At 48.2% G+C, this 26872-nt stretch overlaps 1 protein-coding gene across 2 annotated transcripts; it reads right to left on the bottom strand.

Moving 5' to 3' along the window:
• Positions 1-523: 523 nt before the first annotated feature.
• Positions 524-26047, bottom strand: CHRM1 (cholinergic receptor muscarinic 1). Of its 2 annotated transcripts, none has more exons than XM_061605815.1 (2): positions 25954-26047; positions 524-2686 (listed from the first exon to the last, which is right to left on the bottom strand). In XM_061605815.1, the coding sequence occupies exon 2, from the start codon at positions 2581-2583 to the stop codon at positions 1012-1014; it is 1572 nt and encodes a 523-aa protein (XP_061461799.1). In that variant the 5' UTR covers positions 2584-2686; positions 25954-26047; the 3' UTR covers positions 524-1011. The 2 variants fall into 2 exon arrangements, with proteins under 2 accessions (XP_061461799.1, XP_061461801.1); XM_061605817.1 differs by lacking the exon at positions 25954-26047 and adding an exon at positions 9022-9062.
• Positions 26048-26872: the final 825 nt, after the last annotated feature.

Genomic DNA, 26872 nt, shown 5'->3' with positions numbered 1-26872 from the left:
CAGCGGTGTCAGGCTGCAGGACTCAGCGACCCAGTGCTGCCATGGATCGCAAAGCGGGAGCTCCCATGATCCCCCACCCCCTGATACAGGAGGCGTGGGGCTTGAGTAAGCCCACCCTCCCCGGGATGCTCACATCAATGTGTCAGTGTGACCGTCCCACATGCTGTGCACACAGGTCTGCCATCACCCAAGAGGGCGGTGGGAGCATCCCTAAGGGATGCCTCCACTGCCCTCTTGGGTGATGGCAGGCGCGCACACAAATTACACAGTGCATGTATGAAGATGTGCTGACGCGACAGGTGGGATGGGCAGGTTTATTTAAGCCCCCTGCCACCTTTATCAGGCAGGAGTGTTTGACCTTATGGAACTGCAGGCCCAGGGCAGGCTGATGCCCAAGGGCCAAGTCATGCCTAATGGTGGACCTGATAGTTCCCCCCCCCCAAAAAAAATATATGACAGCAAAAATATAAACTCTGATATCAGAATAACAATGGGACATTAATTTCATTTTCACATTTCCTATAACTTATTCTGCTTTCTTCTTTCTGTTTTCAAAGACCTTATGGTGGCCTAGAATTTGACAGAGGAACACTTTTTCTTTTTTGGAATAAATCATTCAGAGACTGTCTATCCCTGAGTACCAGATTCTGGGGATCTGGGGTCGAAGCCTCCATATAACCTGGACTAGGTTTGGTTGTGTTTCTGACCCAGCAATCCTTAGGAGCAAAATGTCGTCTTCTGAGCTTAAAAGAAAAATGAAAGAACTCCGTTCAGGGGGAGATGGTTTCTGTGCCTCTGGGGCACTGAATTCTGTAGAGAGAATCTGTGCATTACTTATCCTTCTGAAATATAAACACCCAGCCCTAAACTGGCGAGTTGGTACCATTTGTCCTGCTCTGTTTGCCCTTGCTTATTTGACGCGCCCCATGGTGGTCATCATAACCGACGCTTGCGCCCTGCTAAGTGGATCAGTGGCCCCGGGAGATGCTCTCCCCTTTCTAGCATCTTCCTCTAACGGCGGCGCCTCCACCGACACTGCAGCAGCATTCGGAAGGTGGTGCGGAAAGACCTGTTGCAGAGGGCGTAGCACATGGGGTTGACGGTGCTGTTGATGTAGCAAAGCCAGTAGCCGAGTTTCCAAAGGCCTCTGGGGATGCACCCCTGGCAGAAAGTCGACACCAGCACCATGATGTTGTAGGGCGTCCACGTGATGATGAAGGCCAGCAGGATGGCGCTGAGCGTACGGGCGGCTTTCCTCTCCTTCCTCAGCGAGAGGGTTTTCCGTTTGGAGAGGCGACTCTTCCGTCGCCGCTTCCGCAAGGCTTGACTCTTGGCCGCCGCTGGAGCCTTCTCCATAGAGCGGGGCACGGCTGCTTTCTTGAGTCTCTTCTCCACAGGTGGAGGCTGCCTCGGGATCCCGACAAGGACCTTTCCCCCCACCCAGTCCCTACCGCTGGTGGCTGCCTTGGGGTCTCGGCACTGCGGTGGCTGCATCACGGCGCCTATCATAGGGAGCCGGATGACCGCTGAGCATATGGTATGGACTTTGAATGGTTGCTCCTCACCTTCGGATGACGTCAAGGAGTCGGCGGAGGCCTCCTCCACCTCCTCGTCTTCCGTGGTGTTCCAACTGCCGTTGCTCCTCCGGTCTAAGAACAGGCCCTCTGGCCTTTGTCCCCGGAAGCAGCAGGCTTGGAGAGGGATCAAAGCCACAGCGGAGGGAGTCACTAGAGGGTGTGATGGCTCTGAGCTGCTACTGCTGCCCCCGCTGCCACTGTATAGAGGTGTTTGGGACGCCCCTCGCAGGTTGTCTCTGAACTCTGAGCCCTGTAGCCCAGACAATTCCTTGGCTCGCTTCTGGATCTCCAGATAGATCCTCCAGTAGAGTGCCACCATGATGGTCACAGGAAGGTAGAAGGCCGCAATGGCTGTTCCAAATGTGATGATCGGCACAGAGAAGAACGGGATGTGGCAGTCGTCCTCAGGGACGGTCCGCTCCCCGACAAAGTTCTGCCAGAACAAGATGGCAGGTGCCCACAGGATGAAGGATATCAGCCAAGCCATGCCTATCATGATAGCAGCCCTCTTGGGTGTCCGCTTGGCCCTGTAAGTGAGAGGACGGGTGATGGAGAAGTAGCGGTCAAAGCTGATGATCAGGAGATTCATGACGGAGGCGTTGCTGGCCACGTAATCTAGGGCCAGCCACAAGTCGCAGGCCACGCTGCCCATCGCCCATCGCCCCATGACGATGTAGGTGGTGTAGAGGTTCATGGAGATGGCTCCAATGATGAGGTCGGCGCCGGCTAAGCTGAGCAGGAAGTAATTGTTCACGGTCTTCAGCTCCCGGTTGACCTTGAAAGATACCATCACCAGAAGGTTTCCCACCACGGTGACCAAAGAGAGGACCCCGGTCATCAGAACAATCAACACCACCTCCCAAAGGGAGTATCCACCTTCTGATGAAGGCTTTGAGGGTTCCAGGGTGGTGTTTGGAGTTAGTGGGCTGCCTGAGAGGTTCATGGTGCCCCCGTGAAGCCTCTCCCCGACACCATCCAGGAAAGGGTTCCAAGAAGTTGGCCACATGGGTACAAGGGGTGCAAGGTCCTTTTTCTCCTGATGGCTGATGGTTGCTCCAGATGAAGACAAAGTGGCAAGTGCAGAGTGTCCTTCAGCCCAAGGGCATCACCTGGAAGAAGAAGAATAGAGACAGATGGGAGTGACGTAACAACATGAGAGACGCCTTAATGGATCGGACCAAGGGTCTATCTCAGGCGTGGGGAACCTCTCGCCCATGGGCCAATTTTGGGCCATGAGGCAATTTTTTTAAAAAAAACAAAAAACACCCATCTGCCAATCAGGTAATATCACTCAATGGAGGGGGTTACGTCAGCTGATGGTGCATGTGGAAGTGTAGCTTGACTCTGTGTTAGCTGCACGCCTTCCCCTTCCTGGTAATGGCACGTGCAGCTAAAGCAGCAGGATTTAACCCCTGTTGGGTTAAATCCTGATGATGAGCGTGAGTTAAATCCTGCTCAGTTTGGCTGTGTGTAACTGTTTTGAAAGTTTAAAGAGCATAGAATCATAAAATAGTAGAGTTGGAAGGGCCATATAAGGTCATCGAGTCCAACCCCCTGCTCAGTGCAGGAATCCAATTTAAGACATACCTGACAGGTGGCTGTCCAGCTGCCTCTTGAAGCCCTCCAGTGGTGGAGAGCCTACCTCCTCTCTAGGCCATTGGTTGCAGTGTTGTGCCGCCCTAACAGTTAGAAAATTTTTCTTGACGTCCAGCCAAAATCTGGTTTCCTGTAACTTGAGCCCCTTATACCATGTCCTGCACTCTGGGACGATTGAGAAGAGATCCTGGTCCTCCTCTGTGTGACAGCCTCTCAAGTACTTGAAGAGTGCTATCATGTCTCCCCTCAGTCTTCTGTTCTCAAGGCTAAACATGCATCCAGTCTCTCCTCACAGGGCAGTGTGAGGCTGTTTGCAAAAGGGCTTTCAAGCAGTCCCACACTGAGTGTTGAAGTCCCAACAGCCAGGGCTTCAATGCGCAGCATCGCCTGATGCCACTGATGGGCGAGATCTCAATGGCTATCTCGCTGTGCCACCTTCCCCAGGTAAGACACGAGCTGCAATTGGACCCTGAATCGAGTGAGGAAGGAAAACATGATCCAAACACAATGGAACTTTGATCAAAGGTTCTAACTGCCCCAAAGAAGCTTCTCAGTCCAACTGAGAGTGCAACCTTGGTCAGAAAGACAACTTTATTCAGGAAACAGCAACAATTTATAGATCAACATGGCATGGCAAGCAGTAAACATTGCAAAAGAGTAATCAAACGAGGATGTAAACAGACGTAATATAAGGGACATACGTGTTCAAAAGAAACAGAAGGTGAAGTCTCATCCTTTCTGTCTTCCTGTTCTTGTTAGATCTTACCCTAATGTTATCACCCCTTCAAACAGACACTTTGTGACCAGTGGTTAAATGCATCATTGAAATCGTCTCTAAAAGGAACATGACTTTGTCTTTGTTCTAGATAAAGTAAGGCAGTTACAACAGATTATAGATGTCATTGCTTTGCCAAGAATTAACACATACTTAGCACAAGCCTAAAAGGTTAGGGAGAGATACATTTTTTTATAACAGACATAAACCTCAGAAGAGGGAGAATTTTCCACACCAACACCACTATGTCATCAGGTGAATGACAGGTGGGTGGCTATGCCCATCTCTTAAGTTTGGCCCTTTTCTGTGGGCCAGGAAAGGTTCCCCACTCCTGGTCTATCTCATCCAGTGTTGTGTTACTGCTGTGGCCAATCAGACGCCTAGGGGAAGCCCACCAGCAGGTCATGAGGCCAACAGCACTTTCCCCCTGTTGTTCCCCAGCTAAGGGTATCTTGGAGGTAACATTTAACCATCATGAACATAGGACGCAGCATTATACTGAGTCAGACCCTTGGTGCATCTAGCTCAGTCATTTCATGTCCACTCTGACTGGCAGCGGCTTCCCAGAGTTTCAGGCAGGAGCTTTTCCTAACCCTATTCCTGCATCAAGCAGGGGGTTGGACTTGATAGCCTTACAGGCCCCTTCCGGCTCTACTATTCTGTGACCCTCTTATTCTAACCTAGATACACCAGGGATTGAACCCAAGGCCTTCTGCATTCAAGGCAGATGCTCTCCCACTGAGTGGTGGCCCTTCCCAATGACTAGTAGCCATGGGTAGCCTTCTCCCCCACGAATAAGTCTAATCCTCTGTTCAAGCCACCCAAGTTGGCAGCCATCGCTTCTTCTGGCAGCAAATCCCCTTGTTTAGCTCTCCGGTTTTGTGAAGAACCTCCTTATTTTGTCTGCCCCGAATCTCCCGCTAGTCATTGGATGAGTCCGGATCCTGTGGGTCACGATGGGTTGTCTCAGTCTGAAGACTCAGGAGGTGCTAAATATTGCCTTGACTCCTAAGCTTCCTTTCCGTGAATGAAAGGGCTCCTTTCATTTGCAGAAGGGCTTTTCATCCAGCGGAAGCCGTCACCAGTGAAGGGGATTTTCACTCCATGCTGCTCCAGGAGGTCCCTCAACAGTGAGTGATGCTCCCCCCACACACACTTTTTTTGTTGTTTAAATCCCAAAACTGTGTTCAAGTTGCAGGAGCCAAATTTCATGACCGTAAGACGTTCCAATTGCTTCTGGGGTTTGCGATGAACCGACAAGCCAGCCGTGGGAACCCTCAAGTCTGCCGGCTGAATGTGGCCCTCCAGATCTTTCTGTCTGGCCCTTGGGACTCTCCCCAGGACATGCTGCCTCCCCAGACGGTACCCCTCACTGGTCCTCCTCTACACACCCCTCCAGTTTTGTGTGTGTGTGTTTTTTTCTTTTTTCCTGGCTGAAACGTGCCCTCAAACAACACCCATGTCACTTGGTTGCCCTCCAAGAGAGAAATGTTCCTCTGTGAGGCAGGACTTTTGTAGCCGATTATATAAAGATAAAAGTCACATCCGCTGCCCCTCCCGCTGGGGACACACGGCCCCCAAGCTGAAAACCCCCTCTGATCAAGTGAGTCGAGTGTAAAAGCAGAATTGGTCATGCCGCTAAATCTACAGCTCGGTTGGCCATTAGGAGTAAGTAACTGTGTGGGGCTTACTTCTGAGTAAGCATGCGTAGGAATGGGCTGTAATACTTCCCTCCTGTTCCAACAAGGCCCAGCATGGGTTTTTTTTCAAAGTCAGCCTGAGGGGCAAAGGAGGTCTGGACCACAGTCTGGGAACATCTGCTTAAAGAATTAAAGGAAGTAAATGCTTAAGCGGCCACCCTGCCTGTTCCACAGAAAGTGGCACGACCCCTCTTGCAATAGCCTTTCTGCCTGCGACGGTTTAGTGTTGTGTTCTTGCAAGGGGAGTAAAAGGAAGCGTAAAGCAGGGGTAGGGGAAACCTTTTCAGCCAGAGGGCCGCTTTCCCTTCTGGGAAACCTTCTGAGGGCCGCATGCCAGTGCTGGGCGGGGCCAGAGAAAAAAGTGGGTGGAGCAACACATGTAAATTTTGCCTTTTGTATATTAGGCTAGTTTCTGCACACAGCCCTCTGTATCCTCCGTCCTGGCAAGCAAGAGGCATTCTTGGAGTTCAAAGACACATCGCAGACAGGCAACGCCACTCGGGGTGAAGCAAGGGCCAGTGAGGGGTATGGCTTGGGGAAAGTTTCAAGGTCCAGCTATAGAGGCCTGGAGGGCCACATTCAGTCTCCAGGCCTGAGATTCCCCACCCCAGTGCAAAGACAGGGCTGGCATCAACAGTTGGCATTATTGTTGGGATAAACAAGCTTGCATATGCATCTCCTGTGATAGGGCGATGTCCCTTCTAGCCAGAATTGGGGGACATCTCTATGCTTGCTTACCATGATGTAACTTCCTTAAATGGTGGGGTTATTTACTTCTCTTCCTCTTTCTTTGTTAAGGGGATATTGATCTCTTTAGCATAATCCTCCATTAAGCTTCAGGAGTGAGAAGCATTTGCATGCTTCTCTTCCAAGATGATCCTTACCATGGACTGAGACTTCTACGTTTTCTATCTAAGCTAGAGCCTATGTTTCCTGAACATATGAAAGGTTGTGAATAAACATTCTTTATACTTTTTACCGAAGAAGACTGTCCCTGTTGTTCATTTCAAATTAACTAGTGTGCATGAGAGGAAGGTGGGAGTGGTTATTCTCCATTCCTCTACTGCGTATATACTTTGCTAAGAAATAGGACTACAAACTGTCCCTATTTAATTTAAACCAAACATCTGTTAAGGGCCCATGTCCCAGGAGGGTCTTCACTGACAGGAGCCCCCTGGACCTCCTACCGCAATGACAAGGTAGGCTCACTGAGGGCCAGGGCCCATGGAAGGTGCCTTGCCAAGGGTCCTCTGAAACCTGGAGGTGGCACTGCATAAAGAATGACCTTCGAGGTTTCCCTGTGAGCATCAAGTCCTGCAAAGAAGATTGTGGAGACCACGGGCTCCTCCAGATGACCTGCTTATTCAGCATTTGTCCTGATTTGCTTGCACAAACCTTCTGCGGAGGTTAGACTCCGTCTGGCCTTGATCGAGCATTTGTGAGAACCTAAGAAGAGCCTGGCTGCTGAAGCAACCCAAAGGCCCCCTCTAAGCCCAGTGTCCTGTTCCCACTGTGGCCAGCCAGGTGCCGCGGAGAAGCCTGAAAGCGGGACCTGAGTGCAACAGCCGCTCACCCTCTGGTGATTCCCAGCAACTGGCAACCAGAGGGATGCTGTCTCCAACAGTGCAGGGAGAAAACTGCTACCACAGCTGGAATAGCCATTCGTTCAGATTTGCTTGTGTGTGATTGTAGTGTACATCAAAGAGCATTCATCCTGATTTGCTTGTGGGGTTTTTATACGCCTTCCCCTTTCTCGTTGGTTCAACCCCCTCTATTCGGTGCATTTTGTTTATTTCATAGAATCATAGAATAGTAGAGTTGGAAGGGGCCTATAAGGCCATCAAGTCCACCCCCCTGCTCAATGCAGGAATCCAAATCAAAGCATTCCCGACAGATGGCTGTCCAGCTGCCTCTTGAATGCCTCCAGTGTCGGAGAGCCCACTACCTCTCTAGGTCATTGGTGCCATTGTCGTATGGCTCTAACAGTCAGGAAGTTTTTCCTGATTTATTTATTTATTTATTAAATTTATATCCCACCCTTCCTTCCAGTAGGAGCCCAGGATTTTCCCCATCACTTTCCGATCTGGAAGAAGTCTGTTTTGTGTGTGTGTTTTAAAAGTAGATCTGTTGGGTCAAAACTAGGGGTCGGCAAATCTGTCCATTTGTAACACACAGCTCTCCAGATTTCTGCAGCAATTTGCGGATTTTTTAAATGAAAAATCCTCACGAAAATTCTTCCCCGTTTTCGTGTGAGTTTCTTCTAATGAATGTATTTTTGCATGCAGTTTTGACAAATTGGGATTCCTGCACTGAGCAGGAAAATGGACTCCGTGGCGTTATAGGTCCCTTCTGACTCTGCTATCCTGTGATTCTAATGTGCACATTTTTGCAAGCAATTTCTGCTAATATAATGCATTTTTGTGAATTATTTTCACAAATATATTTTTAACGCACACTTTCCCTTCACGTATGCATTTTTGTAAACGTTGGTCAGAGAACTGCATCGTAAAATTCAGGGAGGTGCGAATGTTGAACGATGGCAGCGTTTCGGCTCCCATATCGCTTTGGAAAGTCTGAATTTGATAGATTCCGCTTTTAAGTGCAAACTGAATTGCATTTTCTCCCCCTTCCTAGTCAAAGCCCTTTCATCCCTTTAATTGCTCACACCTCCATTTCCGGTGCGTGCTTGAACCCCTCCCGCAAAATAACGACAATCTGAAGTACGGTCTGTATGCAGTCCTAGTTGCTTCACCTCAAAAAGGATACTGTAGACCTGGAAAAGGTTCAGAAAAGGGCAACCTGAATGATCAAGGGGATGAAGCGACCCCCTTATGAGGAAAGGCATTTTTAGTTTAGAAAAAAGGCAAGTCTGAGGCAACACGATAGAAGTGTATGAGAATATGCACGGCATGGAGACAGTAGATAGAGAGAGAAAAATCTCCCTCTCTTCTAGCACTAGAACGTGTGGACATTCAATGAAGCTGAATGCTGGAAGAATCAGGACAGACAAAAGGAAGTCCTCCTTCATGCAGCGCATGGTTAAACTGTGGAACTCCCTCCCACAAGAGGCAGGGATGGCCCGCAGCTTGGATGTCTTTAAAAGAGTAGACTAATTCATGGAGGGTACAGCTGTCAGTGGCTACTAGCCATGAAGGCTGTGCTCTGCCTTTATAGTCAGAGCCAATATACTTCTGAATACCAGTTGCTGGAAAACGCAGGAGGGGAGAGTTGCTCTTGCACTCAGGTCCTGCTTGCGGGCTTCACACGGGCATCTGTCTGACCACCGTGAGAACAGGATGCTGGACTGGATGGGCCACTGGCCTGATCCCGCATCTGGGCTGTTCTTAGACCCAAGGAATGAAACCAAACATACCTGAAGATCCACCACATGGGAGAAACAGCTGGTTTGCAATGTCATCACCTCTGCAACGTTATCACTTCGCCTCCTCTAGCTCCTGCGCAGCTTAGAAGTCTTTTGATTTTGCTCTTCCCCCCTCCTTGTCTCTCCTCCCCAAGAGGCATCTTGGGGTTACAGTGGGGGTTTCTGAAGCAAAAGCAGCAAGCAGTTCTTCCTTTTGAAATTGCTCCTTGTAGGGCTTTCCTCCCCCCATGCCTTCCCCCTTGTGTCAACATTAAAGACTCACGAGTTCAAACAGAACTGCCTGGCACCTCGAAGGCACCTTGGAAGAGAAGGGAGGTTTGATGAAAAACAAAATAGGGAGGCCTGCGGCTGGGCCACAGAGAACCTGCTCTGCGTGCAGAGGGCCCCAGGTTCAAATCCTTAGCACCTCCAGTTCAATGGGTTTCAGATCACAGGTGATGGGGAAAGTCCCTTTTCTAGATGAGGTCTTGGAGACCCTGGCCCAGGGGTGAAATGTGGCCTGCCAGGCATCCCTATCTGGCCCTTAGGACTCTTCCCAGGCTATAATTTCTCAGCCACACTCCTTAGTGTAGTGGCAAATTCAGAAGTGCAGGGTCCCTTCACGTTAGTCACCGCCGTGGCCCTCCCCCCCTTGTTTGCAGGGTTGAGAATGAGATCCTTGCTAATGCCTTTTCCCACAACAACAGCCAATAAGCAAGAGAAAGGAGAGTGTTGGCTATTGAAAAGAGTCTTCTCAGTGGCTGACTCACCTCCTTTCACTCTGATTGGCTCCAGTCAACAGGAAAGGACAAGAAAGTGTGCTAGAAGACTCTTTCCAGTGGCTAACACAATTCCCTTTAATGCTGATTGGCTCGTGGGATGCTGGAGATAGAAGGACCCTGCTGGGACCCTGCTCCCAAAAAAGTAAGGGTTCAAAGACCCCCTGAGACCCTGGATGACTACACCCCTGCTCCCAGGACATGGTCCCCCAGCCGTCGTGCTTCTCACCCTCCTATCTGGCTGGGATGAGTCCTTGAACTCAGATGAATGGTTCATGCTGGCCTGGATGGGAGGACAGAGAGGGGTGCATGAGTGTGTGCAGAAACGAGCCTACTGGACAAAGGTGAAATTAAAATCTATTGCCCTGCCCACCACTGACATTCCCCCAGAAGGGTTGCCCCAAAGGGAGGGTGGCCCTTAGGCTGGCGAAGGCTCTCCCTCCGCTGAAGTAGATAATCCTGGCCTAGATGAACACACAGCCTGACCTGTTAGAAGGCAGCTTCCCGCGTTCCCAAGGGGGGGGGCAGAGGTAGGACGCGGGCTTTGCATGCCAAAGGTTCCCGGTTCAATCCCTGCCACCTCCAGTTAGAAGGATCAATTAGCAAGCAGCAGGAAAGACACTGCCGGAGAGATGCGCAAGAGCTGCTGCCAGTCAGAGCGGAGAATACTGGGCTAATCTGACCTCTGGAATCTAGGCAGCCTCTATGTTTTTGTGGGTGCTAGCATGAGAATTTAGCAAGAGGGACCCTAGCTGAGAAATGAAGCATAATATCCCTTCACCTACAAAATTTTAATGCAGGGGCAGGGAAACTCAGCCTTGGGGGAAGAAAAATGCAGCCCCCCAGGCCTCTCTGCCTGGACCTTGGAACTCTGCCCAGGCCATATCCATCACTGCTCTTCCTTTGAACCCTTTCTAGGTGTCGTTGCCCGGCCGGGCTGTGCCCTTTTTGCCTGCCTAGATGGAGGCTAGAGGTGTGTGAGGCTGTGTAGGGACGAGCCTATGTGCAAAGGCGCAATCAATGTTTGTAGCTCCACCCTCTTTTGTGTTTGGCCCCGCCCACCTCTGGCATGTGGCCCCTGGAAGGTTTCTCAGAAGGGAATGCGGCCCTCAGGCCGAAAAAGAATCCCTACCACTGGGCCAGTGCCAGGCGTGACTCTTTTTTTGGCACTGGACAAAGGCCTTTTTATTCTTGCAGGCTTTTAGAATCTCTTAGTTTTTAGCCCACTGATGGCGAGTGATGGGGAAGAAATTTGATTCTGTTTGCATTTAAAGCCAAAGCTGACAAATTGGCACTTTCCAAAACAGTCTGAGAACCGAAACACAGCCGTCCTTTGAAATTTGCGTGCATCCGAATTTTTCGATGCAGTTCTCCAGCCAACGAATTTTTCCAAAAATGCATAGGTTAAAGGAAAGCATGCCTAAAAAATGAACCTATTCATGAATGTAACATACAAAACAAGTGCATTGCAGCAGGAGAAATTGCTTGCAAACCTGTGTACATTCGTCAAAGCTGCAAGGAAAAATGTGTCTGCTTGGAGACATTTGCACTAAAAACGCTGAAGAACTTTCATGAGGATTTAAAGAAAACCACAAATTGCTACAGAATTGTAGAGAATTGGAGTTAAGGTTGGAAAGATGGGAAGCGGAGAGGATGGAAATTGACAGATCCCTCCCCTCTCATTGTATTATGCTGCAATTATTTTTATAATTTTTTTAAAAAAATCATTGTCGTTACCATTGTTTACTTTCTGAGCCATTCAGTGTTATTGGATGGCCAATATACCACAAATAATGTACTATTCAGCTAGTCTACTAAGGCAAATGGGGCACTGCCCTCCCAACCTCAGTTGCGCCCCCGCCTGCTTGCTTACAATGAGCGGTGCTGTCGTTCAGGGGTGCAGGGGTGGTGGTGTTCGTAGACCTGGTACTTTTTTGGGAGCAGGGTCCCAGCCAGGTCCCTATATATGAGCCACTCAGCATGAAAAGGGAGCATGTCAGCCACTGAGAAGAATCCTTATCCTTTCGTGCTGATTGGAGCCAATCAGTCTCTGAGAAGACTCTTCTCAGTAGCTGACACACAGCTTCTCTTTTCAATCTGATTGACTCCCAGGGACGTCTCTTGCAGTGGCGTGTGGACTCGTGAGACGACAGGAGAGCAAGGGAGACGAGGGAAAGCGGGCGTGGCTGTGGGGGTGTGTGGCACGACTATCCTGAAAGGACCCTGCACTTCTGAATTTGCCACTCCTCTACTGCTTACAACCAGACCATAATAATAAAATCCTATTTCCCCTGCTGTTGCTACTATTACTAGTTGTAGTCTCCTCTCTGCCATATCTGGAATACTGAATCTACTCCACAGATTTTTACAATTTCCCCTAATAGAACACGTTTTCACTTATATGTGCATTTCCCCTCTCATATACACCTTTACTTCCAGATTTTTTTTTCCCCCTGCCGGCATGCTGCATGGCAACGTTTGGAGAAGGACGGGTTCCAAAGGATAGCTGCTTTTCCATTTGTGTGTCGGCTAGGGTAGAGCGCATGAGTTAGGCTCGCCTTGACAAGCAAACCAAGCCGGATTTCTCTCTTCACCCCTAGCCCCAGTGGGGCTCTGGATGCTCGGCACCGAACGCGTCCTCCTCAGCGCGCTCCGTTCGTGTGGTTTGGAGGGCAGTTTTGCTAGCCTGCTCCAAATGGCTGATAGCCAAGGAACATCTACCAAGGCAGGGAGAGGAGGAGGAGGAGGAGGGGGGTTGCCAAGGGAAGAGGCCAGGTGTGTGTGGCTTGCAGATCGGGCCAAGAGCAGAGCGTGGCCGCGAATGCTCCTTCTCTCTTAGGCATCCGTCTGTTGGTGGAAAATATTTATATTAGCTTTTGATGAATGGAGCTCTGGATGTCATCATGGAGGTGCTGATGGGGAGCGAGCTGCTCTTGCCACCCTCCTTCGCCGCCTCCTCCCTCGATACATCTTTGGGCGGATGAGGCCTGAGAGTCCGAGGCACTGTGAAATGTCCTGCGGGTCTATAGGCAGCCCCTGGGCTGCATAGGGGTTCTTGGAACCAGAGGCAGCCCTCCTCTGCCATTTGACCAAGGGAGGAGCTCTCTCGGGTGTCACAATTGGGAAACAGAGTGAGCCGACTCTGAGGCCACATCGGCACCATACATTTAAAGCACTATGATGCCAGTCATGGCTTCCCCCGAAGCATCCTGGGAACTGCAGTTTGTGAAGGGTGCTGCTTGCTAGGAGAGCCCTCTTCCCTTCAGTTCCCAGAATTCCCTGGGGAAAAGGGATTGAGTGTTAAACTGCTCTGGGAATGGTAGCTCTGCGAGGGGAATGGGGGTCTCCTAACAACTCTCAGCACCCTTCCCAAACTACACTTCCCAGGATTCTTTGGGGGGGGCGCCACGACTGTTTAAAGTGGTATGATACCGCTTTCAATGCAAGGTGTGGATGTGGCACCAGGGAGCGTAAAGCACGGGGATGTTGGAAAGAACGGGGGTTGCACAGAGGGTGGTGATGGATCGTGCTCAGTGCTAATTAGCATGGGGTTCAGAGGGGTGAGCCATTTGGATTTTCTGTCTCGGGTAACAAAGGGCTCAAACCAGCCCAGTTTTAATATCGCGACAGTGTTAACATGGTAATTAGATAATTCTCTTTTTGCAGTTGGAGAAACTGAGGTGGAGACAGGCACCATGTGCCCAAGTCCACTCACACTTTTAGAAGGGTCCTGAACTGGAGTCTTCATGGCTTTGTCTTCCTTCTGTGGGGAGAGTTGCAGTTGCGCTAAGACTCCTGCCTAAAACCCTAGAGAACGGCTGCCGGTCAGTGTTGACAATACTGAGCTAGATCTGCCTTTCCCAACCTTTGGGTTCCCAGATGTTATTGGACTACAACTCTCACCAGCCCCAACCGATGGTCAGGAAGGATGGGAATTAGAGTCCAGCAACATCTGGAGACCCAACGGTTGGGAAAGGCTGCGTAGATGGACCACTGGCCTTACTCTGTATAAGGCGAAGGGGAGGGCCGTAAGCTCAGGGGCAGAGCATTTGGTTTGCATGCAGAAAGCCCCCTGTTCCATCCCAGGCATCTCCAGGTAAGGCTGGGAGACAATCCTGCTCTGAAACCCTGGAGAGCTGCTGCCAGTCAGTGTAGACAACACTGAGCTAGATGGACCAAGAGTCTCTCTTGGTATAAGGCAGCTTCTGCCTTTCCTTTTGAGGGCCACCAAATGTCAGCGGCTGTTTTGAACACTCCCGGGCAAATTTTTCATTTTGGACCTGTTTGGTCCTGCTCCACAGTGAGGTGGGAGGTGCATTTGGAAAAGTGGGGCCAGTCGCATAGCGGCAAATTCCAAAGTGCCGGGTCCCTTCGTGATAGTCACAGCCCCCTTTCTTGCTGCTGGGTTGAGAATGAAATCCTTGTCCATGCCATCTCCCACAACAGCAGACATCCCTAGGAGGCAATCGGCATGAACGGGGAGAGTGTTAGCTGCTGAGAAGAGTCTGCTCAGTGGTTGACTCACCTCCTTTCACTCTGATTGGCTCCAATCAACAGGAAACGACGAGGAACCATGTGAGAAGACTCTGCGCAGCAGCTAACGCGTTCCCCTTTCGTGCTGATTGGCTCATCAGATGCTGGAGGCTTTGGGACCCCGCTCCCCAAAAAGGAAAGGGTCTAAGACTCCCTGAGAACCTGGATGATTACACCCCTGGCTGGGGCCCATCTGGACTGATGGGATTGAAGGGAGGGAGCCCAACAGGAGGTGGGACCAGAGCCTACGACCTGCAGGGCCAACTCAGTCTAGTTTTGCCCCCGTCCTCCTCCTTGTTAAGTTCTGCAAGGGCAACATTGAGACGGAGAAAGAAGCTGACAGACAGTGGCACCCCCTGGACTGGTTGTGAGTAGAAAGTTTGGCAGGTTGGGACTGGCCAAGGGCAGACTGAGTTTGGTGGGGCAACTCCCCTGTCACCCTAACAGTAGAGCCTCCCCTGGTGTATGCTGATTGGGTGACTCACAGCCCCAACATGCATTCGCGGGAAGACATCGCGTCTCACTGTTTTGAACCCTCAGGAATCTACCGGCGCGTGTTCTTACTCATGCAGTGTTTATGGAATAAAATTGCAGTGACACATCTCTCTGCCCGCCTGCGCCTCTTTCTCTGCTGCTGCTGTATGTAAGCCAGAGTACTATTCTATTTTGGGGATTGGCACATGGAAGGGTTGGCGCATGCCTCTTGCTCCTGGAGGAGCAGGGCTCGTGGCTTCTGATTGGCTGCGGCCAGAGGTGGTGGCATTCCACCACCGGTAAGGCGGTCATCATTACTTGAAGTGTCGGGAAGATTTGTAATGCGATTGTAACGCCGCACAAAGTATTGCTAGAGGACGGTGAAGTCATGTCCAGACAGTTGCCGTTTTCAGGTGGGATTCAACTGCATATTCTGGCAAATCCAGGTTGCGCTCTTTGAATGGGCGCTCTTGTGCAACAAACCTGCTTTCCCCCCCCACAAAAAGTGGATTTTTGTGTGATAAGGACAGTGACGATAAATGATTGCTTGATGCAACATCATCTAACCTCCCCACAAGTACATCAGAAGGAATGCGTAATAAATACCCAATGTTATCTAACCGTCTCGCAAACTTTATGTGGAAATGCTCAATAAAACTGGTCACCTGGAAGTAGGGACAAGGGAGAAATTCGTTTGCATTTCGAGCTGAATCTATCAAATTCCCCAAAACAATATGAAAACTGACACGCAGCCATCCTTTGAAATTTGCACTTATCCAAAGTTCTCCAACCAAACAAGGTTTACAAAAAAAAATGCATATATTAGGGGGGAATGTGCACAAAAATGTTTATTAGTGGAAATATCATCATGAAACATTAACATTTAACATTTTCCAATCTTAAATTCAGTTCCCCACATTTTCTCAGCCGTCTGCATTTTTAGACCCTGGTAACTTGCCAGCATTTTAGTATGAATTTCTCAGAATATACACATTATGTATGTCATTTCCCCGAATGTACACATTTTTGCAAGTAGGGCATCCTGGTATAATGCAATGTTGTATGTTGTTTTCACCAGTATATTCATTTTGTTCACACTTTCCCCTAAGGTATGCATTTTTGTAAACCTTGCTTAGTCGGCAACCTGCGTTGCAAAATTTGGATAACTGCAAATTTCAAAGGATGACTGTGTTTTGGTTGCTGTATATTGTTTTGGAAAGTGCGAATTTGATAAATTTGGCTTTAAATGCGAATAGAATTTCTCCCCCTACCTAACTGGGACCCCACTGAGGAGTGGGATAATAAAGAAATATTATTTTGTAAAAGAATTGGTGAGTGGAACTTTTCTCTGCCCTGCAGGAAAAGCTGCACTGATCCCAAATTCTCTCTCTTCCATGTGCCCATCAAAACGCACTGTAGCTCTGTCTTTTTTTGTAGTTGGGTGTCATAACATGCTTATTCCAGCACCAACTGATAAGAACCTCCTTGTTCAGAAGCAGTGTGGTGTAGTGGTTAGAGGCTTGGACGAGAGCAGGGTTTCAATCCCCACTTCAGCCATGAAGCTCACTGGGTGGCCTTCGGGCCAGTCAACTGTCTGTCAGCCTAACCTACCTTGCAGGGTTGCTGTGAGCATAAATGGGGTAAAGAACCATGTGTTTGACCTTGAGCGCTTGGAGGAAAGATGGGATATAAATGTAATAAATAAATGAACAGTTAGTGTGGTCTTAACTTCTGTGATGTTCTGACAGTGGCTGAATGAGCGTGCAAAGATTTGCTGCCCCATGACGGCAAGTTTGTGTTTGTTTTTTGAATATAGTCTTAATAGATAACTGTATTATCTATTCAGTGCAATTTAGTGTTCAAAGATAGTTGCCATCTCGGCCTAACTGACTTCACAGGGTTGCTGTGAGGATAAGATGCAAAAGGGGAGAACCATGAATGTCACCTTGAGCTCCTTTTAAGGAAAGGTGGGGTACAAATGTAAAAACAGGGTGGCTATCATTCAGTGGTGGCTTGTGGCTCCATGTCAGCGGGGCAGTGGAATCCACTCCAGGTTTTGCGAACTTTCTAGGAGCTGTCCAAGCCCCTTGGACAGCTCCTTAAAAGTTCAGACCAAAACCTGGAGTGGATTCCACTGCCCCGCTGACATGGAGCCACAAGCCGCCACTGCTGTAGCCATCCTCATAGCCTGCCGCTGACCTCTCGAAAGCATCAGGCTGACAGCAGTTGGAAAGAAGTGTTGGGCTAGGTACATCTTGGATGTGATGCATTACACAATAATGCCTTTTACCTCTGCAGACGCATCCATTCTCAATTGATGCCCAGAGTCGGTGACCGTCTGCCTGCTTACCCTTATTTAATTTATCTCCTCCTAAAAGCCTTAATTTAAAACAGAAGGCAGTTGTTTACAACCCTGCCAGGGGTCCAGCAAGGGCCCTGAAGTGACTCCAACACAGGAACATAAGACCGTACAGCAAGCCTGGCTGCTGGATCAGGCCATCTAGTCCAGTGTCCTGTCCTTGCAGGGAGCAAGTAGATGGCCCACAAAAGGAAAGCCACCCGCTGGACTTGGGTACAATGGCTGCTTTCCCCTCTTGTGATTCCTAGAAGGCATCTCTATATAAATGTGTGCAAGCTGCCACCTTCCCCTTCTGATCGCAAATGGCTTTGACTGGTTTTAATATTGCATGTTTGCATTATTGTAAGGAACCCGGCCTGAGGCCTTTTGCTGTGGAACAGGTAAGAAATAGTATGAATGAATGATTCTCTCGTTTCCTCTCCCCATAACCCATGCCACGCCCGCCTGCCCGGACTTTTAACAACTATGCAGCAAGCATACATTCAGGCTTCGCTCATCACAGGTAGAGAAAACTTCACCTGCTTATGCCAAGGGATGATTGCTCAGTGGCAGAGCCCCTGCTTTGTACGCAGAAGGTCTCATGTTCAGCCCCCAGCTGCTCCGATGAAAAAGGATCAGGTAGGAAGTGATGACGGGATTGAGCAATCCAAACCAGCAGGAGCTCATGACAGCGCTGTCCGTCCCCCCGCACTCGCCCTCCTCCGCCGGCTCGCTGGCTCCACTCCCCCCCGGCCATCATCCTTGCTTCTCTCACTCCCTCACCTGCCGTCCTGCTGCTGCCTCCCACCCCCACCCCCACGCGTGATGGCATGACAGTTTGCAAAAGCACTATGTAGTCAGTCCTCATGAAAATTCTGCAGTTTTTTGGTGCACATCTCTCCGAATAAACTCAGCGTTGTCGGCCCTTTTGACCAACCTACACATTTTTGCAAGCCGTGTCTTGTCAAAGCAGTTTGGCCTAAAGGCAAAGAGAGATGATGGAAAAACACAGAGAGAAGGAAAATGAACACATAGCAAAGAACTAAAAAGCTGAAGCCTGCAGCTTTGGAGGGAAGACGGATCCTTAATACCTGGCTAAGACTATACATCTGTTAAAGATTTATAGGCCACTTAATAAGTAAGTGGTGTGGATAATGATGGGGAAGAGCTTCACCAGTTGATTTTCTGCTTGTCCAGAGACTGGTGAGGTCACTGGAGGCTTGCCAGAAGAAACAAGATGGCCACCATACTCATCTCATACCGATGGGACGGGACCCTTGAAGGTCTCAAGCGCCCCACTATGCTTGCAGTAATCTTGATAAATCACCCTGTGTTGGGGTGCCCTGATTGCCAGTTTCCTAGGTGTATCTCAGGGGAACCCCAAAACAGTACTGTCCCTAAAATAGCATCTAATTGAAAGACTAACCCTTATTGTTGGAAGTTTTGTAATTGCTGTTTTTTAATGTTATTCGTTATTTAATTTTGTAAATTGTATTGTTTTATAGATGTATTCCTGTATTTATGTTTTTCTTGTATGCTGCCTTGAAGGCCTTTTGGCCATAAGGTGGAGTATAAGTAAGTAAGTAAATAATAGCATGCATTTTTGTATTTTATTTTCAGTCACATATTCATTTTTATGAACTCTTTCCCCTGAAGGGTGAAATGCAAACAGAATTGAAATTCTCCTCTACCCCTAGTAGCCAACAACAGCCTGTTCCTTCATCCAAGCCAGTGGACATCACTGCCTCTTGTGGGGGTGAAGCCCTGTTGTAGGCCGTACCACCAAAAGAGGGGAGGTTCATAGAATAGTAGAGTTGGAAGGGGCCTATAAAGCCATCGAGTCTAACCCTCTGCTCAATGCAGGCATCCGACTTCAATTTTGTTATCATTGATAAAAATATTTGTATGCTGCTATTTCGTGAAAAGCATCAAAGCGGTTTACAACACGTTAAAGCAAAATGAAAGAAACCCCAACCACCACTGAATAAAAACATGAAAAACACAATGGAAACAAAGGTCAACTGTTGTGAAAAAAGCATCTTTTTAATTGCCTGGCAGAACAGCAAGGTTTTCAGCAGGCATTGAACGGTTAAAACAGAAGGCACCTGCTCAGTCTCTCTTGACAGAGCATTCCAGGGAACTGGGCCGATGTCTCTGAAGGCTTGATTTCCTGTCAATGCTAAATGAGCCTCGCCAGCTTGGGGGGACGACCAAAGCCGCTCCTGCAGGTGGTCTCAGTTGGTGGGAAGGCAAGACAGGCCCTACTTGGGGGCTTCCCACTAACACATCTGGTAGGCCACTCTAAGAACAGGATGTCCAACTAGACGCGTCTTTGGCCTTGTCCAGCAGCCAGGCTCTTTCTATGTCTGGGCTGCCTGGAAGAACTTCCTTTGTAATCCGAGAGAGGTGTGAGGGTGATTCTCCATGGGAGACCATAGTAATGAGAGGAAAGCCCTCTGCATGTTAGGGATGAGCGAGGAATTTGATTCAGGTCGCATTTCAAGCCAAATTTATCAAATCCGCGCTCTCTGAAATGACAAGAGAACCGAAATGCAGCCATCCTTCGAAATCCGCCCTTATCCAGATTTTGTGACGCAGTTCTCCAACTGAGCAACGCTTGCAAAAATGCATACGTTGGGGGAAAGTGTACATAAACATGAGTAGATGCATGAAAATAACATACAGAAATGCACTAGAGAAATTGCTGGCACAATGTGCACATTCGTCAAAGCTCCATCCAAAAATATGTTTCGGAGCTCGCTAAAACGCTGGCAGATTGTCAGGACGGTTTTTTAAAGTAAAAAACCCGCAAGTTGCTGCAGGATTGTGGAGAGCCGAATTGAAGACATGAGAACCGAAATGGGCAGAGCTTTTCATTTCTACTGTATGTCATAGAATCATAGACTCATCGAATAATAGAGTTGGAAGGTGCCTATAAGGTCATCAAGTCCAACCCTCCTTCCTTAGAGGAACTCTCTAGAACAGCCTTCCCCAAACTGCTGTCTCCAGATCTTTTTTACTCTTAACTCCCGTCAGCCCCTGCCATCAAGGCCAATGGTCAGGGTGATTAAGCGTTGAAGCCTAACAACATCTGGAGGGCAACCCACTTGGAGAAGGCTTCTCTAGAATTATTTCTATACAGCAAGGACAGGAAAACATTGACCTTCCAGCTCTTGATGGCCTTCAATTCCCCTTCTCCCTGCTGGCTGAGGCTGTTGGGAGTTGGAGTACTCCAACATCTTGAGCAGCCTTTCCCAACCCTTGGGTCCCCAGAAGGTGCTGGACTACAACTCCCATCAGCCCCAGCCAGCATGGCCAATGGTCAGGAACGATGGGAACTGTAGTCCAGCAACATTTGGGAACCCAAAGGTTGGGAAACACTGAATTAGAGGTTTTAAGGCTGCACCCTCAGCATTTAAGGAAGGCTTATGGCTTAAAATTTAAGCCCTGAGAAAAACAGCTATGCATGGGGTAGGGAGACTGGGGGGAGATATGATAGCCCTGTTCAAGCACTTGAAAGGTTGTCACATAGAGGAGGGCCAGGATCTCTTCTCGATCATCCCAAAGTGCAGGACACGGAATAAGGGGCTCACGTTACAGGAAGCCAGATTTCGACTGAACCTCAGGAAAAACTTCCTAACTGTTAGAGCGGTATGACAATGGAACCAATGACCTAGGGAGGTGGTGGGCTCTCCAACACTGGAGGCCTTCAAGAGGCAGCTAGACAGCCACCTGTTGAGTATGCTTTAATTTGGATTCCTGCATTGAGCAGGGAGTTGGAGTCAATGACTTATAGGCCCCTTCCAAATCTACAATTCTATGAGGGGAGAATTTGGTTCTCTCTGAACTGAGAAATAATCCATAAAATTAATGACTGAAATTCGGCACTTAAAGGTGGACATACTTAATCCACACTTCTACCCTCCCAGTTCACTCTTTCACCATTGATGTTTTCATCCTCCCAGTTCTGGCATGCTCACTGACTACCAGGACTGTCAATGGTTTCACAGCTGATGGCATCACCCTCACCATTCACCATTCACACTTTCACCCTCCCCACTCAAACGACAAAATTTCACTTAAAGGCAAACATACTTAATTCACACTTCCTGAAACAATACATGAACTGCATCTGTAGAAGTCTGCACTTCTATGAATTTTGCAGGGCAGCTCTCCAGCCAGAAATAGTGTCCAAAAATGCACATTCTAGGGGGTAAAGTGTGCATTAAAAAGACTATATAAGTGAAAGGACCATAAAAAGTCATACATTAGGCAACACTGCATGCAAAAATGAGCATATTTGGAGGAAGTCGCGCTAAAAGGCTGATGAATTTTCATATGGACTTAAAAAACAATTAGCAAGACTTTCCTCTTCTCCCAGGCATTTTAGCATGTGTTTTTAAATTTTTTTTTAAAAAGTGTTTTTAAATTTGTATATTTGTTTTTCATTGTTGTAAACCGCCCAGAGAGCTTTGGCTATGGGGCGGTATACAAATGTAATAAATAATAATAATAATAATAATGTGGAGAACTGAACTTCAGACCACTAGTGCAGTGGCCAATTCCGAGGTGTAGGGTCCCTTCAAGTTAGTCACAGCCATGCCCCCCTTTTTGCTGCGGGGTTGAGAATGCTATCCTTATTAATGCCTTCTCCCACAACAACAGTTACTCCTAGGAGCTAATAAGCATGAAAGGGGTCAGTGTTAGCTGCTGAGAAGAGTCTTCTCAGTGGCTGACCCACCTCCTTTCACTCTGATTGGCTCCAACCAGCAGGAAAGGACAAGGAAGCATGCCGGAAGACTCTTCTCAGTGGCCAACACTCTCCCCTTTCATGCTGATCTAGCTCATTAGATGCTAGAGACATAGGGACCCTGCTGGGACCCTGCTCCCAAAAAGGTAAGGGGTCTAAGACCTGCTGAGACCCTGGACGACTACACCCCTGCTTAAGACTGGAACATTAATTAACAGAGAGAAGCCCAAATTGACAGATTCGCCCATTCCTAGCTTGGGGGTCTGCCTTGACTCGAAGCTGGGTCTTCCAAAGACTGTGTGAAAGGGATAGAATGCATGAATTGAAAAGCGTGTAGGAACGAGTAAAAGAAACTTTTGAGGCTGCCTTTGCTGGCAGGTGGTTAATGTTACTGTCTGGGGAGAGAAAACCTGGGGAAGCGCCCCCCCGCCCATCAGCGCCCTCGAAAGAAGCAGAACATTTGTGTCATATCTTCCCCATATAAGCTCTCCCTGTCTGCTTGAGCCGCGTGCCTGCAATTCCACAGAACTTGCTAGCACTTCTCAACACTGCAGCGTTCAGCACGTTGTACCTGAGCAGACTGGACTGAGCCCCTGAACCTCTCTCCAGTGCCAAACCCTGGCCCAGAAAGACATTAGATTCGACTGGATTGAATATTTGTTGTCGGCTGCTTTCCGGGTGCTCAGTGTGGCTTGCGATCATAGCAAAGCATTAAAAAGGAGCCAGTGACATTTCTGTCAATATCGTCGTATTAAAAAAGCCAACAAATATTTTAATCAATAAATTTAATTCAATAATAAATCTGATAAGTTTTAATTAGAAATAAGCAACACCAAAACGCAAGGACTTAGAAGTAAGGCAATTCAATCAGCGATGAATGCAATTCCCTGCTAACTCATAATAATTCCAAAACAACTGAACACAAATGGCTGCTGACCACCAGCCCAGTGCCAGATGACCTAGGCTACATCTGCACCATTCATTTAAAGCACTATGATACCCACTGCTTTGTTGGGTAAAAAAATCAGGCGCCAGTACTCACACAAAATGGCTGCCCACGGCAGCAAAAAAAGAGATGACGGTACGCTGTGTCTGTGAGTGCCATTGCACACAAAAGAAAACTGATTGCACCATTTTAACAGACATGGCTTCCCCGACAAGAATTCTGGGAACTGTAGTTTTTTAAGTGTGTTGAGAGTTGTTAGGAGACCCCTATTGCCCACCAAGACCTACAATTCCCAGACAGGTTTGACAATCGATCCCTCTTCCCAGGGAATTCTGGGAACTGTACCTCTGTGAGGGGAATAGGGGTCCCCAAAAGACTCTCAGCACCCTTAACAAACTGCAGTTCCCAGGATTCTTGGGGGAAAGCCATGACTGTTTAAAGTGGCATCATATTTGGATTCCCACACTGAGAAAGGGGGTTGGATTTGATGGCCTTATAGGCCCATTCCAACTCTACTATTCTATGATTCTGTGAAATGAATGGTGTGGATGTGGCCATGATCACCCTGGGAAATATTGTTTATAAAGTAGGTGTAGAAATATCTATATGAGATCTGTAATGATCCCTACTGTTATTTCCTATGGGGTCTCACAGACCCTAAATACTTTACCTGCACATATTTTTCCCTTTTAACTGAAAATTGTGTTTTAAATTGTTTTTAAAAGATGTGTTTTAAATTTGTATATTTGTTTTTAATGTTTTCAGTTACTGTAAACTGCCCAGAGAGCTTCGGCTATGGGGCGGTATAAAAATACAATAAATAAATAAAACTTCCTGGAAATATGATTTTAAAATATACCGATCTTTAAATGTTGCGTCGACAGTTGTGTTGTTAAAACACAAGCTATTGCGTTGATTGACAGCAATTGTTGTCACATGTGAGGTCATTTTGACCTCCAGTATTCAGTGGGGCTAGTAGGGCGGAAGGCAGGGATGCCAACAGTAAGGGGAGCCAGAGTCAATGGCAGGCACAGCCACTCCCTGACTGGTTGTAAGTAAGAAGGCAAGCAGGTGGAGGTGGGCTGAGGACAGATTGAGGTTGGCGGGGCAGTGCCCCATTCACCCTAATGGACTAGCTTCCATTGCCTGTACAGTGATTCATTTCTTCCTCATTTACTTAGACTGAGGTCAAAGCGGAACATGTCAAGTACGAAGTGGCACGGGTTTGGGGGGGAGGGGATTTTTTTTAAAAGCCGCTATACATTTTGGAAGTTGTCTGTTTGATACACACAGTAGAGTAGTAGAATCCAGAAGCGCAGGGTCCCTTCATGATAGTCATGCCACGCCCCCTCACAGCTACGCCTCCTCACTTGCTTGTCCGCACTCCTCAGTCCTTCCCATACATGCTTCTCCCACAACAACGGACGTCCCTAGGAGCTACTGAGATGAGTCTTCTCAGTGGCTAACTCACTTCCTTTCATTCTGATTGGCTCCAATCAGCAGGAAAGGACAAGAAAGTATGTTAGAAGACTCTTCTCAGTGGCTACCACACACCCCTTTCATGCTGATTGGCTCGTAGGATGCTGGAGATATATGGATCCTGCTGGGACCCTGCTTCCAAAAAAGTAAAGGGTCTAAGTTCCCTTGAGACCCTGGACGACTACATCCCTGGATACACATGTAGACATCTTGAAAGATAATGCAATTGTGCATGATGCTTCCTGAGATCAAGAAGCAGGTTTCTGTCTATATTTGGTTACAACTGGGTACCATTTTTGAATCAAGATGGCAGACTGACCCTTTCAAAACTGCGCAGATTTTAACCATTGCTTTCAAAACTGCGCAGATTTTAACCATTGCTTTCAAAACTGCACTGATTCCTACACATTGCCATTAGTGTAGTGGCAAATTCAGGAGTGCAGGGTCCCTTCATGAGAGTCACACCATGCCCCCTCACCGCCATGCCCTCTTTACCTCGTCTCCCTTACTCTCCATGTCCTATCCAAGTCTACACTGCTATAACAGAGGTCCCCAAGAGCCAATCAGCATGAAAAGGGAGGCTGTGTTAGCTGTTGAGAAGAGTCTTCTCAGTGGCTGCCTCACCTCCTTTCCCTGGCCCCAGTCAGCACAAAAGGATAAGGAGTCTTCTCAGTGGCTAACACGCTGCCTTTTTATGATGATTGGCTCATGCAAAGAAGGGCCCTGGCTGGCACCCTGCTCCCAAAAAGGTTTTTTTTTTGCTATTTCCCCAACTACATGCATTTATATGCACACTTTCCCATAGTACATGAATTTTCATGCAACTCCCTTGGCCATTTTTGAATCAAGATGGCATACTGACCATCTTGGGAGACGCGTGAATTTTGAAGGATGGCGTTTTTTCAGTTTGTGTATTGTTCCAGAAAGTACGCATCAGACAGATTAATCTTTAAAGTCAAACCGAATCAAATTTCTCCTCCATCCCTACTTCTGAAATAGATTTCTTTCTGCCCAGCCTTTCTCTTATACAAAATATAAAACTACATTCCAGAGGGACAGCTGTGTTAGTCTGTTACAGTAAGCATACACATTCGGAGTCTTGTGGCACCTTAAAACTTGCAGATTTATTGCGGCATGAAAGCTTACACTGTGGCACAGCCACGAACGTGTATGTCAACAATCAACCTGTCAGTGATTTGACTCAAGCCGGACAATAGCAACACAGCTTACAGGGTCACGATATTTAGGCCTGAGAGCCACTGTCCTGCTTCAAATGCGACAGGGTTTGTCCTCCATACATTGAGTAAAAGCACTTCCTAGCTGTTGCTATCTTCAATGAGATTCAAATCGCACACTGGCAAATCCAGGTTGCACAATTAAAGTTGATTTCGAACGTTTGCGCAACAAACCCAGTGTCCCCTGCCCCCCGCCCCCCCAAAATTGGACTTTTTTGAGATAAAGAAATTGATCGCAAAATGGAAAGGGTGGGATTAACCCTCGCTTGACACAATGTCATCTAACTTCCTCGCAAACAACTCAGAATGAAGGCTCAATAAGTACTGCAACGTTTGTACAAACAAATAACGAGGAGTGCTCGATAGAACAGGGTGTCTGGAAATGACGCAAGATGCCCCTTAGAACTTACGTGTTTTGGTCCTGGCTCAGATTCTCTTTTCGCAGCCCATCCAGGTGAGATGCTTGTTGACCTCTCCGGTTCCTTTCCACCCGAGCACTTGCCTAGTCTCTAGCCAAGGGAGTTTGATCGTTCTGGGAAGTCCGGTAGTGGGAGCAAACAGGAGGCTGGGGGAAAAATACACACCCACCCAGCTCTCCAGTAAACGATTCTCCTCTCCTTCACTCCCTCTGCTGGATACGATGGCAAGAGAGAGAGAGAGCCCTAGCTTTGTGCGAGGATTTAGAAGATGACTACAGCATCGACTGATATGAAATTAATCAGGAGCAAAGCAAACTGTCTTATACTGAGTCAGACCATTGGTTCATCTGCTCAGTGTTGTGAGTGCAGAACTCAACGGCCAGATTGTCAACAGAAGACCTGATCGTATAACGCCGATCCTGGCCCGAATGCACTGGCTGCCAGTTAGTTTCCAGGCTCAATTTTATTTTAATTAATTAATTTATTATTACATTTACATCCCACTTTTCCTCCAAGGAGCTCAAGGGGGCATACATGGTTCTCCTACCTCTTCATTTTATCCTCACAACAACCCTGTGAGGGAGGTTAGGCTGAGAGACTGTGACTGCCCCAAGGGCACCCAGGGAGCTTCATGGCTGAGTCAGGATTTGAACCCTGGTCTCCCAGGTCCTCGTCGATAACATATCAAGCCATATGCGCCTCAGGACCCCAATACCTTAGGGACTACCTCTCCCCATATGAATCTACCCGGACACTGTGTTTGTCATCTGAGGCCCTTCTCCATGTGCCCAGTCCAAGGGAGGTACAAAGGGTGGCAACACAAGAACAGGCCTTCTCAGTGGTGGCCCCCTGACTGCGGAATGCTCTCCCCAGATAGGTCTGCCTGGCGCCATTGTTATCAATCTTTAGG

This window comes from Rhineura floridana, chromosome 22, assembly GCF_030035675.1.
Source record: "Rhineura floridana isolate rRhiFlo1 chromosome 22, rRhiFlo1.hap2, whole genome shotgun sequence".
NCBI classification, from domain to species: Eukaryota; Metazoa; Chordata; class Lepidosauria; order Squamata; family Rhineuridae; genus Rhineura; species Rhineura floridana.
Note: the sequence above shows the minus strand (reverse complement) of the source record. Positions and strands in the feature narration are given on the sequence as shown.

Excerpts from the sequence above, each read along its gene's own strand:
- CHRM1 (XM_061605815.1), bottom strand. The coding sequence starts at position 2,583 with ATGTGGCCAACTTCTTGGAACCCTTTCCTGGATGGTGTCGGGGAGAGG.